The sequence below is a fragment of the Cavia porcellus genome, unplaced genomic scaffold (assembly GCF_034190915.1).
Source record: "Cavia porcellus strain 051 isolate PalLab524CR breed Dunkin Hartley unplaced genomic scaffold, mCavPor4.1 scaffold_15, whole genome shotgun sequence".
NCBI classification, from domain to species: domain Eukaryota; kingdom Metazoa; phylum Chordata; class Mammalia; order Rodentia; family Caviidae; genus Cavia; species Cavia porcellus.
Genome location: NW_026947498.1, coordinates 72,469,087 through 72,485,791, shown reverse-complemented (window position 1 = coordinate 72,485,791; position 16,705 = coordinate 72,469,087). Strand labels below are relative to the sequence as shown.

General features: G+C 39.7%; 1 protein-coding gene across 4 annotated transcripts in view; it reads right to left on the bottom strand.

Moving 5' to 3' along the window:
- Window positions 1-15,001, bottom strand: part of Scn10a (sodium voltage-gated channel alpha subunit 10) — an 81,473-nt gene extending 66,472 nt beyond the window's left edge. For all 4 annotated transcript variants that reach the window (XM_013146277.3, XM_013146278.3, XM_013146279.3 and 1 more), the window contains exons 1-3: window positions 14,732-15,001; window positions 13,222-13,340; window positions 11,003-11,083 (exon numbers count right to left, since the gene is read on the bottom strand). In XM_013146277.3, coding sequence (XP_013001731.1) covers window positions 11,003-11,083; window positions 13,222-13,340; window positions 14,732-15,001 — 470 coding nt within the window. The remainder of the gene's footprint in view (window positions 1-11,002; window positions 11,084-13,221; window positions 13,341-14,731) is intronic.
- Between the last annotated feature and the right edge of the window lie 1,704 nt (window positions 15,002-16,705).

Sequence of the window (16,705 nt, the reverse complement as noted above, 5' to 3'; positions counted from 1 at the left end):
AATCAAATGGGAAAGGACAATTTATTTAAAGTGAATTTGAGATAATCCACACAAAAAGCTTTGGAAGCCTGTCTCGTATACATGAGATGTGAATTCTAGAAGGATGAGATATCTAAATGTAGAAAGAGAAATTATGATTTTTTAGAAAATAATTCAGACTGTGAATGACCTTATGGAATATTATATAGCAGTGAAAACAAATCATATCTGTAATTGTACAGTTAGGCATTTAACTAAAAGGCAATATTGATTTTTTGAAAGTATCAGATAACTTGTGCCTCTAATATGATAGCCATCCTATATCCTTCAAAAGACACAAAACAGTACTTTATGCATGCAGTACTAGGTACTGTGCCTCTATCTGGTACAGGTTCTACTCTATTTCACAAGCTCTTTTACAGGTGAGAAAATATTTCTCTTTTCACTGTGGTTTTTAATGTAACAAAACTGCTATAATTTGTCTAAAAGATTTTCTGAATCTTGGTGTGGTCAGTGATGGGCATCCCAGAGTCATCAAGGAGCAGCACATGCCGTGTTTGTCTTTGGACCCGGGCATAAGGATGGAAACTGCCAACACTTTTCGGCCCTCCCCGTGCCTTCCATCTTCTGTGAGTCCCTAATCAGGCGTATTTTTTTTCAGTTCGGGCCCCGTGGATCTGTGGTCTCTTCGTGAGCTTGAGGAAGGATTATGACGTGGAATAGTGTCTGTAGAGTCCCACAAGCAGCCAGATAGGCAGGTAGGCAGGGAGGGAGCTTCGCTTATCAGTCTTCAGGTAGGATGATAGAAGGGAGGACGATAAAGGAAAGGAACCACCTGTGTGCAGCTATATCAAGAGTGTGGCAATCAGATTAGCCTCTGATTACTCACTGGCTACGATTTAATTTCCTAATTTACACACAGCATGATCTTTTGGGCTCCAGTTCATCCTGAGGATATTAATTTTCTTCTTTTGGACTTCCAGAAATATAGTAAACAACTAATGGTTTATGTGTCTGCATTTCAGAAATAAAATCTAGTTTGATAATTTCCACAAGACCAAGAATGCTCAGCACAATCCGATTTTAGCCCATGCATTTCCAGGACTGGGCCCAGACAAGAAGATGTGCATGGTTCATATTTTTTCAAAGTGTGTTTATAAAGGAAATTATGTCCACAATTCTACTAATACAAATTCTGATAATGGATTCAGTAATTATTGAGAAGAGAAATTGATACGACTTTGGAAGACAACTTGGCACTATGTCAAAAATTAAAATTGCATATCCCGTATTCTTGGCTGTTCCCCTTCTGGGAATTGGTCTCTCACATTTGTTCACCTCGTGGGCACAAATTCGTGCTTAGGGCTGCTTGCTGCAGAATTCATGCTGATGGCAGAGTAGCAGGATGATGTTCATTAGGGTCAGTGTGAATTTCTATCAGTAGGATAGTAGGTAAGTAAATTCTGCTTCATCCATGCAAGGGAATTCTATTCACCAGTGTCTACAAAACAACCCCTGTAGGATACTATGATTTCACTCAGTCTATAATTTGGGCAATAGTAACATTTTAATAATAGCAAAACATCTAATCCACTAACCAGCTATCCTCAACTTTATTTAACAAGATATTTCTTTAACATTCTCTCAATAGTGTTTGTCATTTTTCAGTATAAAGGCCTTGAAAATTTTTTTTATTTAAAAAAAAGCAAAACAGAAAAAAAGAGTAGAACTAATACAGAATTTTAAAAGATAATGCTAAGAAATCACTAGTTGATAAATTACATATTGTCATCTTAGAAACAGTTGTTCAGGTTATTTTCTAATTTTACTGCAGTGTGATCAGAGGATATTTTCTTTATTCTTTGCTGTTTTGAGAACTTTTTGAGGCTGCTATGTGGCTTAATATATTTATCAATTTCTTTTTTTTAAAAATTAGGTTCTCATTATGGTTCAGGCTGGCCATGAACTCACTATGCAGCCCAGGCTGTCTTTGAACTCCAGGCAATCCTCCTGCCTCAGTCTCCCAAGTGCTGGGATTATAGCTGTCCTTCAGCATGTCTCCAGTTTGTATGGTCTCTTGAAAAAGGGATGTATTCTCTCTCTTCAGGCAATGTAATTTACAATATATAATCAGGGAGCAACAAGAAAGGGTCCTCGGCCCCCAATGCTGAGAACACTGCTCCAGGAAAGGTAAATACAAACGAGAATAAGGACACAAAACATGCAATATCAGGCACGGCACCAATAGACATAAAGCAATATCTCCGGAGCCTCGTAGATGACTTCAAAAGTGAAGTATTTAATGAAATAAAACAAGATAGAAGTAGAATAGTTAGAGAAATGCTAAGCACTGCCCAAGAAAAAACAGATGGTGGAATGGAAGAACAGAAAAAAAGGGGAGAATTGTTTGATGGAGAAAATAGAGAAAACATAGAATACATGAAGCAGGTTCAAAGAGATTACCAGGAAACTAAAAGCTCTATTGAAAGCTGGCATAACAGCTTGAAAGAAACTAAGGATAGATTATTTGAACTGGAGGACAGATTTGTAATGTGGGAGAATGAAATGAAAAACTTCTTAAAAATAACAAAGAAACAAACAGCAATAATACAAAGGCTAGAAGATGATAAGAGGATCTATAACTTAAGAATTAAGAACATAAAAGAAGAGGTAGGGACACAAACAAATGAACTACAAAGGCTATTCACAGAAATAATCCAGGAGAATTTCCTTAATTTAGCAAAAGGTAAAGATACTCAGATGTATGAGGCATACAGAACCCCAGCCACCTACAACCCAAACAGAGCTACACCCAGGCATATAATAATCAAAATTCCAGAAATCCAATATAAGAACAAAATATTAAAAGCCGTCAGAGGCAAGAAACAGATCACTTACAAGGGAACACCCATCAGAATTACAGCAGACTTCTCGGCACAAACCATCAAATCATGAAGAGCGTGGGGGGAAAATAATTCAAGCTTTGAAAGATAATAACCTCCAGCCAAGACTGATATATCCTGCACAACTGTCCCTAGAAATTGATGGAAAAACAAGGTGCTTCCAGGATAAAGAGGAACTAGGAGAATATGCAACCACCAATTCAACTCTACAGAGAATACTGTAGGATATTCTAAGAAAGAAAAATACCAAGATTCCAGAAATAGTGGCAGAGAGGCCACAATGAATGGAGCAGAAAGCGAAATGAAGAAGACACACTGACAACTAATGACAGAAAAAGAGCTCAACAGAAATGAGGCAGAGAAGGTTGGATGGTAGGAACAGCTATTTTGGAGAAAACAAGACATCATAATAGCTAGTGCTGATTTAACATCATCTTGTTTTGAAGCCCCATCAAGCTTTTGTTCTTCTGTCTCCATAGGTCTTAACATGTTCTATCTTACTGGATTTTATTATATGTGATAATATAAACAAAAACTTCTATAGACAAGGAAATTATGCAGAAGCCATTGTTCATTTTCTGTCAGTTGATTCTAAATACCCTGTAATACTGACATTCTCTTGAACCGTTTTACATTGCTTTGATATGTTTGATGCTACAGTATACAAAGTTATACTCAAAGATTTCAAGGAAAGAGACACTATGGTAACTACTTTTATGTTGGGATTATCTTGTGGTTAAACACTATTTTGCTTAAATGGTTATGTTTTGACCTGCATTGTTTTGTTGTTATGCCCCCTTTTATCTCAATCTCCACTTTATTATTTACTTTTACATTTTTATCCTTTTAATTAAGGGAAAAATAAATTTAAAATAGCAGGATATATTATAGTAACCCACTTTGATTTCCTATTAACTTGATTTGAAATCCTGCATTGCTCTCACCATCTTGTTTGGACTGATTTTCCTCTATTCTGTTTTGCTTGATAGTACCAAGTTCAAGAGTATAGGCAACAACTGTGAAGACAATAAGATTCACTCTGACGCCCATTCTGGTTGACTATTATCTTCTTTTGAAGACCTGTAATGTCTCCAATGTTTTGGTTTTATTGGTTTTGTTCTTTACTGTTTTGTTCAATTTTATTATAACTGATGATATAGGCAATTCTTTTTAAGATAGCAAGAGGCATTATGGTAACCATTGTTGATTACCTTGTATTATGTTTTTACATTATATATTAAGTCCATCCTTTTGATGTGACTGACTCTATTCTGTTATGTCACATTTGGTTTTACTCTCTTCAAAAAAAAGTAATAAGAACTGTGGAAATAATAAAACCCAAAATGTGTAATTGTCATTGTACAAAAGAGAGGAAAAGAAAGTACTCTAAATGGTATAACTGCATGTATATTTAAGTGTATAAGATAGATAACCATATTACTGAGTTTTGTTGGATCATTGAACAGAACTGTTTGCAGTGTCAATATTTGAGTGTCCACTTTATATGCTTTAATTTTGTAACTTGAACAAATATTTCTAAGATGACAATATGTAATTTATTAACTAGTGACTTCCTACTTTTATTTTTTTCTGAAATTCTGTATAACTTGTACCCTTTTTCTGCTTTTTTCTTTTTCTCCTTAAATAAAATTAAAAAAACAAATAATATATAATCAATATACTGTATTATCAACTAAGTCAGATCTCTACATATATTACATTCTTATTGTCAATCTGCTATAGACTAAAAGAAATTAACTAAATATTCCTGTTCCTAAAAAGTTTTTGCATATTTGCTCTTAGATTCTTATAATTTTTGCTTTATAAATATTGTCGACATATTATTTGTTGCAAAGACATGAATTACTGTTATGGATTATATGGAATTTTCAAAGTGCCATTTATGTTCTGTTTAATGCTTTTTTGGCCTAAATTCTACTTTCTCTGATATTAAAATCATGTCTCCTGCTTATTTCCTGTTTGCTTATATATTTGCCCACTTTAAAATTTTATTCTTTCTGTATCAGCTTGAGGATTTTCTATTTTTGGAATTCTTTTGTAAAATAATGCCAATTCTTAATGTATGTCAAATCCATTCATATTTATTGATGCAAAAGATTTGCTTATATTATTTTGTTATATATTTTATAACTGTTTTGGTTACTTTTACTTTTCTCTTGCTGCTGGGACAAAATACTGGACTCCCCAAATGAAGCAAGGAAAGGTTTATTTAGCTTGCAGTTTTTAGAGAATTCAGCTGGCTCCAAGGTAGTGTGGCTGAGGGAAAGTCTTTCATGGTGGCCAGCAAGTGACAAGAGCCAAAGGGCAAAAGGGAAGGGGAGAGCACACCTCCTCCCCTCCCCTATATTGTACGCGGGCTCTGTGCCCCTGGGCGGGTACAGCACTCACACGGCCAACCCCAGCACTAGACAACGAACCAATCACAAACTCTAGGTTCAGCTGCCTCCATGATTGCTTGAGGTTTGGTGGGGGTAGCATTCAAACACAAACCATAACAATAACCTAAAATATTTCACTACTGGATATGACACTTTATATACTTTCTTTTTGTTTACAATTACTCTGACATTTAGGAGAAAGTAATGTTTCTCTAGCAGTTAGTTTTATAGGTATAAACATATTGCTATAATGTATAATTATAATTAAAGCTTTGTAACACATTGCCCTGAGTGTGCTATTTCTTTTCAGTTACTGCATGCAGTGCATCACTGGGTCACCTATCCTGGGCAGCTGGTCCACATCTACAATGTATTGTGACCAATTTCTCCCCGACCACTCTGTCCCTTGCTTCCTGGTTCCCCTCCTCATCTTCCCTGAACCTGCCTTTTGGTTTCCTACTGGTGTGCTGGTTTCTTAAACAATAGATCTGATTTCCTTTGGTAATGTTTATTTCCTCCAGGTCTTGTCTGTCACTTGACTGTATTTAACAATAACTTTCTTGGGCTTATTTTTGTACTCTTCAATATGAGTATTTTTTTTCTTCCTTAATTGATTGACTCTAAAAATACTTTTAAAACTTTTTGCTATTGTAGAAGCAGCAACGCATGAACACACTCTCTGCTCCCACATTCTTTCTTTTTCTGCTCACCACGCTTTTCTTTTTGTCACTTGTCAACCTTCCCAGGGCCTCTGGAGCTCAAAGGGAGTAGGTGTCTCAGGCCTCATTTTTATCCCCCTCTGCAGGCATTGTGGCATCACCAGGCCTGACTTGCCAAGTGCTTTGCCAGTCTCCCACCCACCGTGGTCTGCCAGGATTGTTTTGACATCTCTGTCCCTATTGTTTTCCCTTCCCCTCCCTTTGTTCTTTTATATTTATACGACGCCTATTCCCATGCTGTCATTTTATTGGCATTTTGAAAGAGTGGGGTGAAACATATGTATGCTATCTTCCCACTTTTACTAGAATTGCTGGATAACTCCCAAATAACTCATTTTGAGAAAAGAGGATGTCTTAGTTACCTTTCCTGTTGCTGAGACAAAATACCCAACACCCAAAGTTAAAGGGGAAAAGCATTATTTAGCTCAGAGTTTGTAGAGGTTTCAGTCCGAAATCCACTGGCTCCAAGGCAGAGGAGCTCTGTAAAGGGCATCACAGAGGAGAAAGAGTTCATGGCAAGAAGGCAGCAAAAACGAGCAAGGGACGAGACATGCCTCTTTCTGTTCCTTCTATTGTATTCAGGCTACTGGGATTAGGGCAGTGCCAACCCACTCAGTGGACTGACCCAGGAGTCACCCACCTTTAATCCCAGCACCCTAATCCTACCATTGCACCATGCTCCAGTTGTGCACTTTAGATCCAGCCACCTCTGAAAAAGCCCCACCTGTGACTGCATGAGGCTTGAGGGGACATCTAGACACAAATCATAACAGAGATTTTGCTTTACAAGTTTGGAAGAAGGATAGAAATCATTCAGTCACATGAAAAAGATTTTATAATTTTCTAGTTTTATTAAGATATGCAGTAGGCATGAAAAAAATGCACATGAAACATGATTCAATTGTTTTAAAGTGAATGCTTGGGTAACAGTCATCTTTGACTCCTGTAACAAAATAACATAGACGGGTGGCTTGAACAACAGAAAATTGTTTTCTCATAGTTCTGGAGGCTGGAATCTGAGGCCAGCATGGCAGCGTGGTTGGCGGCTGGCGGAGTTCCCCTTCCTGACTTAAAGCTGGCCATGTTCTCACGTGTCCTCGCACAGCAGAAAGAGAACTCTGATTTGCTTCTTACGAGCACCAGTTCTAGGACAAAGGCCCCTCCTTGGTGACATCTTTGGAACTCCATCACTTACTGACCATGGGGTTTCATCACAGTAACGTGGGAGGTTACAGCTCCAACATATGAATTTGTGGGGCAGGGGGCACAATTCAGTCCTTAACAGTGTGCGTGGCAACTACTAAGTCACAAAATGGACATTGTAAGCACGTTTCAGCTCCTTCCAAATTACAGTCTACTCCATCCTGCGTGTTCTTCTGGTATTTGTTGTTTTCATCATTTCGTTTTGTTGATATGTTTGCCTCCGAACTGTGTTGCAGTTGAATGTGTTCCCCAAAGTCGATGTTTTGGAGACTTACTCCCCAAATTCATATATTAATGCTATTTAGAGGCGGAGCCCTGGGAAGCAATTTGATTAGTTGAGGCCATAGGGTGGGACCTGAGGGCTGGGTGAGAAAAAGCATGGATGCCTGAGCTCACATGCGCATCACGTGCTGCCAGGTGATGGAACAAGAGGAGCCTCTCCAGGTGCCAAGCAGATGCCAGCGCTCTGCTTAGATTTGCCAGCCTCCGGAACCAAATGCACACAATAATGTGTCTCAGGTATTTTTAAAAAATAAAAACAGAAAACAAACTGACAATCCCTAAATGAAATAATATTGTTTACTTTTGAATTCATATAAGTGATATCATACTCATATAGTCTTTTGCGTCTGGCTTTTTTTTGCGTTTTTTTTTGGCTCAATTTTATGGTTTTTTAAAGACTCTTATTCCTGAAGGAATGTATAGTTTATTCATTTTCATTGCTGTGCTTTATCTCATTCTCAGAATATAGCAAATATTTAATATTTGGACGTTTATGAACATTTGAGTTGTTTCCATTTGTTAGTTCTTATGGGCAATGCTCATACGTTGCTTTGTAGCTCTGTTTTGGAGCGCACCAGTATATACAAGATGTGATCTAAAAATATGAGGAATGTTTAAATTTAAAAATTTAATATCACAGTAAAAGACATCTTAACATTAATTCTCCTCCCCCTCAGAGTGCTCCCTCCAGGTTCCAACACACTTCTCCCATCATTCTTTGGAGGCAGCTCTAAGAGCCTTCTTACTTGCTTTTAGGGGTGCTGTCATGGCTGCCTCAGGGTCCTGAATTGATTCAAAATATTTACCTTTCACAATCATCTTGAATTTAGGGAAGACCCAGAAGTTGCAGGGTTCTATATTCAAGTAATAAAGTGAACAAGCACGCACGGCAGTTACAAGCCTGCCTTCCCATTGGGTCACAGCTGGCAGAGGTATTCATTGCATTTTTGATCATACATTTTCTTCCAGAACTGCTTCAGAAAGTGACCAGAATGATGGGATCAGTGTATTTGAAGTGAGGAAGAGGATTTTTGAGGGATATTAATGACATGCGTCTTTTACTGTAATAACTTTGGGTATTCCCAATTTCACTGTACATTTTGATCACACCGCACAGTTTGGTTGACTATAGGCACCAAAATATGACTAGGGGAACACAGTACATGCATGTCTTTAGCTTTATTAAATAATGTCCACTGCTGTCCAAGGGATTGTTCACACTCAAGTACTGCTCACCAGCAGTATGAGTTCCTGCTGCCCCATGAGCTTCCCCGTAGTAAGTATTGCCAGACTTTGCAAATTTCCATGTATGATGAGTGTGTCCTAACTCCTCGGCAAGAACACACACGTGTGTGTGTGTGTGTGTGTGTGTGTGTGTGTGTGTGTGTGTGTGTTGATCATCAGTGCAGCATCTGTTAAGTGTTTCACTTCCTTTCCCATTGGTTGCACTGGCATTTTCCTAATTGACAGGGATTCAGTACTCCGGACACAAACACGTTTCACACACGCACTGCTGCAGATAACTTTCTACTCTGCAGGTTTGCTTTCTCATGCGCCTCAGATTGTCCTCTGATGAACAGAAATTCTTAACTTTACTAAAATCTGTGACAAATGTAATAAAACTTTACCTAGCCCACGGCCATAAAGATATTCTCCTTTTTTTCTTGCTAAAAACATCAGAATTTGTATTTCACAAATTCATGTTCAGTCTACCTAAAATGGACTCACGTGTGGTGTAAAGTCGTTTGTTCAGGGTAATTACTCCACTGGGATTTGGAATTCTTCAGCATGACTGACTGATCTGTCCCTTTCCTGTCATCTTCTGGTGCCAGCTGAGTAAATGCCTGCCTGTGCATGGGGCTGTCTGCTTCTAGTCCGACTAACCTCCCATCCCTGACGTGCTGCTCATCACAGCTTGACACCCAGTAGAATGAAGTTTCTCACCTTGTCTTTCTTTCTCACAGTGCCTTGAGTAGATTTTAATTCTTTGCATTTTTGTATGAATGTTAGAGTCACTTTGTCATATAATGCAATAAAAGTCTGTCAGGATTTTGATTGGCATCACATTAAACTGGTTGGTCATTCGATAAAGTTTTTATAATATTGAGACTTTGAGTCTAAGAACAGAATATTATCTTCCCACTTGTTAAATTTTTCTCTGATTTTACTTAATATTTTTCATGATTTTGCTTGGAAAAATCTTATTCATGCTTCGATAATCTTCTTCCTAGATACTTGCTATTTTAAAATGCTACTATAAATGATAGTTTAAAAATTACTTTGAATTTGTTGTTAGTACATAGACATACAATTGACTTGTGCTTATGAATGCGTACCCAGTGACAGCACATGCTATCTGATTCTAGTAGTTTTCTTTAGATTATGTTAGGTATTTTATGTCTGTGATGTTATTACCCGTAATAATATTGGAGCTTCTCTTGTTCTTGCACCTTTTGTCTCCTCTCCTCGCCTCACCACACTGGTTGGGACCTGCTTTGTAAAGTTCAGCTGATGAAAACACCTCTACTTTTCTTTTTGGTCTCAGAGGGAAAGATTTCCATGCTCACAGTAAAGTGCGATGGCTGCTACTTTTTGAAGAATGAATACCCTTGTCAGAGTGAAGAGGGCAAGGCAATTCCACTTGCTCCAATTTTCTGTGATTTTTCAGTCATAAATAGAAAGTGAAGATTATCAAATAATGTTTCAGCATCCACAGGATGTCTACATGGTTTTTCTCCTAATCTATTAATAGAAATGGAATGTTTTCCTGTTGTGGCGTGTGTTACTGTTATAGTTAGGGAGACGGGGACGAAGAGGAAGTTTTGTAGAGATCCTGTTAGTACACCTGGAGGAATGTCAGGCTCAAGCGGGGTGGGGGGTGGTCCCGGGTGCGGTGGCACAGGTGTTTTTGGGGAGCCCCCCCCCATTCAAAACCACAGGATTTTCATCTACCAATTCAAGGAGATTCAATAATCTTGGGAATATCAAGGTCATTTTGCAACATACGAGCCAGGACAATTTAAACAACTTTACTCACTGACTATTCTATGAACAATTTATTCTTAGTCCTGTTTCTACTCTTCTCCTGCACTACTTTTAGAGCAGGCCTTCCCAAGACTTCATGCACTTACACATCTAGCGGATGAGTGACTCAGTGTGTGTGTGTGTGTGTGTGTGTGTGTGTGTGCTGAGAGTGGGGAGTGGAGTGGACTCATCTGTCCTGGTCCAATGAAATGAGACTGTCCACTACTGGTATTTTAAAAATTTTCCCCAGGGATTCCAGTATGCAGCCAAGGTTGAAAGGCATGATCTACACCTTCTTAAAGTTGAAAATCACTTGTGTTTATGAACAAAATTCGCAGCACAAGAAACTTGATCATTATGAAGTCAAATAAGCAATAGAACTTAGTATTACTCAAATGAGACTTGGCAAGATAAAAGTAAAGGGCCACCAAAGGAAGAAAGAGAAGAAAAAGACACAGAGAAAAGACACACTATGAATAACAAATCTACTCACTCAATTTTCTCTGGAAGATCACTTCGAGTCATGCACACACAATTGGCCACAATGGTGAGTGTGATAAATAAAGTGAACCACCTGAAAGCCACATGATAAGGAAAAGCTGAGAGTTGCTGCGGCCCCTGACACCAGCCAGGATCACCCCAGTGCTGAGTGCCTAAGTCCATAACTCTCAGCTGGCACCGGCCTTCCAGTCCTGTCATATAACTGCTTCTGTTTACTGAGTGCCTAGCCAGGGCGGAGAACTCTGCCCACGTTACTTCTAATGTCACTAACTTACAGATGCATGTTATTGTCTACATTTTGGATCTGAGCAGGCAGGCTGACAAAGCTTAAATATGTTTCCTGAGATCATGCAACCAGCTAACCACAGTGCTAGGAAGGGAACTCAGATCTGTCTAACAGACCCCTGTGCAAGAGGGATGGGATCAGGGTCACTTTTCCAAAAAAACCCTTCTATCCAGGCTTGCATTTCACTACACAAAGTGGCCTGAATTTCCATCCAGAAAAAGATCCTTTTTTTCTCAAGGACAAGGAAAAGGTAGGAAGTTAGAGATAAGTGGAGGGGCACAAGCTTTCATGGGAATTAGTCAAACTGTAGCTCATCTGAAATAGCTGTATGAGGAGACAGTCATGAAATACCGATGGGAAGCAATTCCTGCAGGTTAGGATGCAAACAGCTGGGGAGGAGAAGGAGAGCAGGCAAAGCGATTTCCAGGAGGAAAGGCCTTGAAAGGCAAGTGGTGGGAGTGGAAGGGAGTAACCAGGTGGAAAGGAATGGTGGAGGGAGAGCCCATGGACACATTTCTCCCACCCGGACACTTCCCTGGACTAGCTGGGCTCCTAAAAATACACCCGAAGGAAAAAGCAAGCCTGACAAGAAGCTTGACCTCTGTAAAGAGGATGCCACTCATCTTTTTTGGTTTCCCCTTGAACAGAAGTGCCGTATTTAAATCCATTTGAGTTTTTGTACATGCCTACCCTGTGCTTTGTTTTATGGTTACTGAGGAACAAACCTATTTTGAACAGAAAATTTCTATTAATTAAATCACAGTTTTTTCCACCAAATTACAATGAAATCAAGAAATATGTTCACATAGGGGAAAATGTTAACCCAAGGATTAAATTAAAATTCTATCTCTAATTCTGTAAACATTTAAAAATTATATGATATCTTACACATATTACTTATGGAAACATTCATATAAAATTTGATTGGAATTATGATTTGGGGTGAAATATTAATTACAGAACCTCAAGGGCTCCATACTTTGAAGAATATCTTTGGGGCTGAAGCTACCAAATTCATGAGATTTAAATGTGTAACTGCAGACTTGTGAGAGAGAGACCACTCAACAGCTATGACCTCCAGCTATGAGTGCACCCAGCAATTATTTACTCATCCAGATGAACAGATCATTCACTGGTCACCTCGTTCTTTACAGATATTTTTTTCTAATTACCTGTTGCTTACTTATCTAGGTGTAACCAACCAGGATCCATGGAGAGGATTCTGGATATTTGCTATTTTTCTTTTTCTTGTATCCTCAGTGTAATTGTATACATTTTTTTAAAAAACAACAATTGCTCAAGTATAGAGGACACACTGAGAGAACAATGACCCTAATCCATTTCCATTAACTTCCTGCATCCTCCCTGCAGACATAGTTCAAAGAAGGGTGTAGGCTGTTAATCAGCAGTGCTACCTTGCACAATTTACTAAATGGCTCTCAGTGTCAGTTTCAAATCTGTAAAATGGGATGCTGCTCTCTTCTTCAAAAGCTTCTGTACCTATGACTCTTAAGAAAGTAAGCAACCACTCTGAAGCATGGCCGAGGATAGTGTGATGATCCATGCCCATCTCCTCTACCTGAAGAAGTTCTGGGCTCCTTTTACTGGCAGTGATGCTGTGAGGAAAGCAGACCACCAGCAACAGTGAGGATGTGCCCGCGACATCAGCAAATCTCTCCTTAAGAAGTGGACACTTTTCAAGTTATGTTTCCACAACTGTGTCCAGGCGAGTGTGTGGTGAACCTGAGGACTGCTGTATGGTGTTTTCTATACACAAAAGCTATGGACAAGTTTTCAGCGTAAATACCTCATTGTTTCAGGATTCAACCAGAGGAAATATCTATTGTTAACTTTAAAAAAGGAACTGGACACAGTCAGAAGGGCTTAATTGTAGCAAGCGGAAGAAGCAGTTGTGCAAAGGATACGAGTGGACAGACACTTTGATGGCTGTTCTTCTGATGAGGTTGAAGGGACTGAATAGCCAGAGAGCCCGAGTGGCGCTGAACCGGGAAATGGTCCTCCCTTTGTTCAGCACCATAAATGTCTAAAATAAAACAAAGCAGAAGTGCATGGTGAGGAACAAGAAATCAGATCCCCAATTATTGAACATGCGTGGCAGCATCTCAGGCTCATGAGCAAGAAGCATTCTAGGAAACACAAACTGACAGCCAAATGGAGGTGGAGAGAGTTAGAGAGGCTTGGGGGCTAAAAGCCACGCCTTACCCTTTCAACAAGAGCCTAGTCTCGCTGATTGTGCACCAAGAAAAGGCCTCTGAGAGTGCTTACCAGACCAGCAGTCACCCAGAGGCAGGTAAAATGCACCACGCCCCAGGGAGGCACAGTGGTGGGCTTCTGCTGGCATCTAATTCCACTTCTGACCAGAGGATCATCCCTGGGTATGGGTTAGCCCTCTCTGGCTTCCCTTCCTTGAAGCATTTAGAAGGGTGTATGCTCTCCAGGAAGGGAAAGGTACTCCAATGCCTTTTTATTTTCTTTACAATCATTTCTGAAATGCTTGATTCCTGCCCAGTGTAACTTCCAAATACACGTTCACCATTTTGTTCTCCTATGTAGAACATTTGAGTTGCAATATAGGAAAGGCAATTGACCAGCTTTGGTTTAAACCAGTGGTTCTCAGACTTTCCAATGTAAGAAGTCATCACTCTCCCAAATTATTGTGGACTCCAAGAGTTCTGCTTATGTACGTTAGTCCTTTTTACTTATATATGTGTATACACATATGTTAGAAATTGATCTATACATATACACATATACATATATATATAACACAATGCAAATGAATGTAAACATATATTTGTGAGTGCATATATATCATCATATACTAAAAATAGAAACTCAGGAACTTTAAAATAGGAGAATATAATGGTACACATTTCCCATAATAACTGTTACAGTGATGTCATTCCCATCATAGCCTCTATGCCTACTACAGTGTGTTCACAAGAGAACCTGAATGAAGGAGCGAATGACATCAAAATATTATTATGAAGTTATTGCAACCTCATGAACCTGCTAGAGGATTTCGGGAAACTCCAGGGTTTCCACAATCATACTTTTAATACCACTGACTCAGATCGTCCTATTTTATGTTCCACGCCCTCTTCCCCAACCTCAGGGTCTCTGTTCTCCTGTAAAGAGGCCACACCCCTGGAATGCCTTGGCCAGAGCTCATCAGGACACAGTTTTCCATAAATTCTGAGGAAGTTGTTAGCTTTTTACAGACTTGAACTCCAATTAGTTTCTATCATAAATTTCATGAAGATTAAAAAAGGATATCAATCAGTGACTGGGATATATTTCCAATTAGCTGACTCTTTACCAGGCTGCCACATCACCCAGGGTTCAGGACTCCCTGGGCTGGATTGGATAGCACTTCCTCTCCAAGAGCTGAGGGTAGACCTTTCAGAAGCTTACCCGGTGTGCTTTGTAGAAGGGGTCTAGGTCCTCCAGGGGCTCCCCGATCAGTTCCGCTGGGAGCTCACCATAGAATTTGGGCAGCTGGTTGCAGGCCTTTAAGTCCAGCTGGGGCCGAGGTTTCTCTTTTTGGTCCTTTTGCTCCCTGTGTTTATCTCTGACTTTTTTCCCTGCCTTAAGGGCAGCAATTTGCTTCTCAATCTCCGCCAGTGACTCTGGAGTGAACCTCCGGAAGTTGGTAGTTTCCAGGAACCCAAAAGGGAGTTCCATCTTTTCATTCTTTTCCAGGAAGAATTTATAGTCTTAGAAGGATAAATGGAATCACAGAGAGGTGTCAGCTTCACCACTGACCCTGCCCCTCCCATCCATAACATCTTAGTTGCTAAATTAGCTCCCACCACATCTCTAGCATCTTCCTGTACTCACACTGGGCTCTCCTACAAGGCCATTCTCTTGCTGTACCCTTAGGGAAGAACATTTATTCTGTCCTGTCCAAGTGCATTGGGTTCCGTTTTTGCCCCCCATGCTTCTTCAACTCCCTGTGACCCCCTTCACATACACCCCAGAAGCTTAGCCATGTGCCTCCCTGCCTTTTGTGTCTAGGACCACCGAACTCCAAGAGCTCTCCTGCAATCATCCAAGACTTTGGTTCATGATCTACTTTATCATAAGCCTTAACCTACTTTCTGACCACAACCTTTTATTTGTTACATTTTTGATGCTTCCCCCTGCCTGAAACTTCCTATGATCTTCAAGTTACTTGCTCTTTGTCCACAGCTGCACATTTTTCTCTAGAATTGGGTTGAGGTCTGTGGTCTACCATGTTAGGTGCTCCCTCATCTTTATCCTAAATCTCAAGCCTAGGTCAGATGAGAGCTATTTACTTTGGGTTTCTTTGAACCTGGACTTCTAAGAGGTGATGGAGAGAGACACCAGGGTGTGTGTTAGTCCTGTGGTTTCCCTAGTCAGCAGTTTCTTCTGTCTGGTATTTCAAATCCATTCTCTCTGTACTGACTGTTTCCCATCTTCTTTTGTCCATGATTATATTTCCTAGTCTGTGGGGTAAAATAAAACTTACATCAACTTCCTGCACCCAAACTTCTAACTTACCTGTGCCATACCATCCTTTCTTCCTGTCTCAATCTGGAAGATACCATTCCTGACTCTGGCTCAGATCAATTCTTTCTTTCCACTTAAGATTTTCTATCTCATTTTTCTCTCCTTGTCTCCCAACGTTTTCCTTGTTTAAAATCTTTATAAAGCTCTGCATGACACTTGTTGTAACCTAATTAAAGCACCGCTATCCTGTTCTGTAAGCGTATTACCCTGACCTGTGTTTCAACTCTTGTTTCTTGTGAGTTACCCCCTTTCAGAACAGCAATTTGGTCCTGGAACCAACTGACCCTTGGTTGTAAAACATTTGCTGACCACTAATTGTGAAACACTCAGTCCTGGGATCAACTGGCCCTTGGTTGTAAAACAGTTTGTAGAGAGTAATTCCCTCTTTGTATAAGCTCCCTCCCTTTTCTCTTCTTTGTAGTTTTTCTTTTTTAAAATCCCTGTAACCTAACTTGGTTACACAGCTCTGCAGACTCCAACACAGGCTGTGTCACTGGGTACCAGCTAAAATAAAGCACTTCTTTTAAAAGATGACTTGCTCCATTTTTTGAACAACATCTTGGAGCCTTGTTTTTGGGGTACAACATTTGGGGGCTTGTCCGGGATATCTTGAGGACCCCTCCCTAAATTATTCACTGATCAACTTAATATTTGTAAGTATTCTGTTTAATTTGGGGCTTTTTGCCCATTTGGGTGTGCACATTTGTAGCAGACAAGCCCGGTGCTCCTTCTGCACTGGAGAGAGATGCCATCCAGGGGCTTTTTGCCTGCTTATAATTTGGGGGCTTTTTGTCCATTTGAATTTGTCTTTGTTACTAATTTTGGGGGCTTTCTGCCCATTTGAATTTGTCCTTG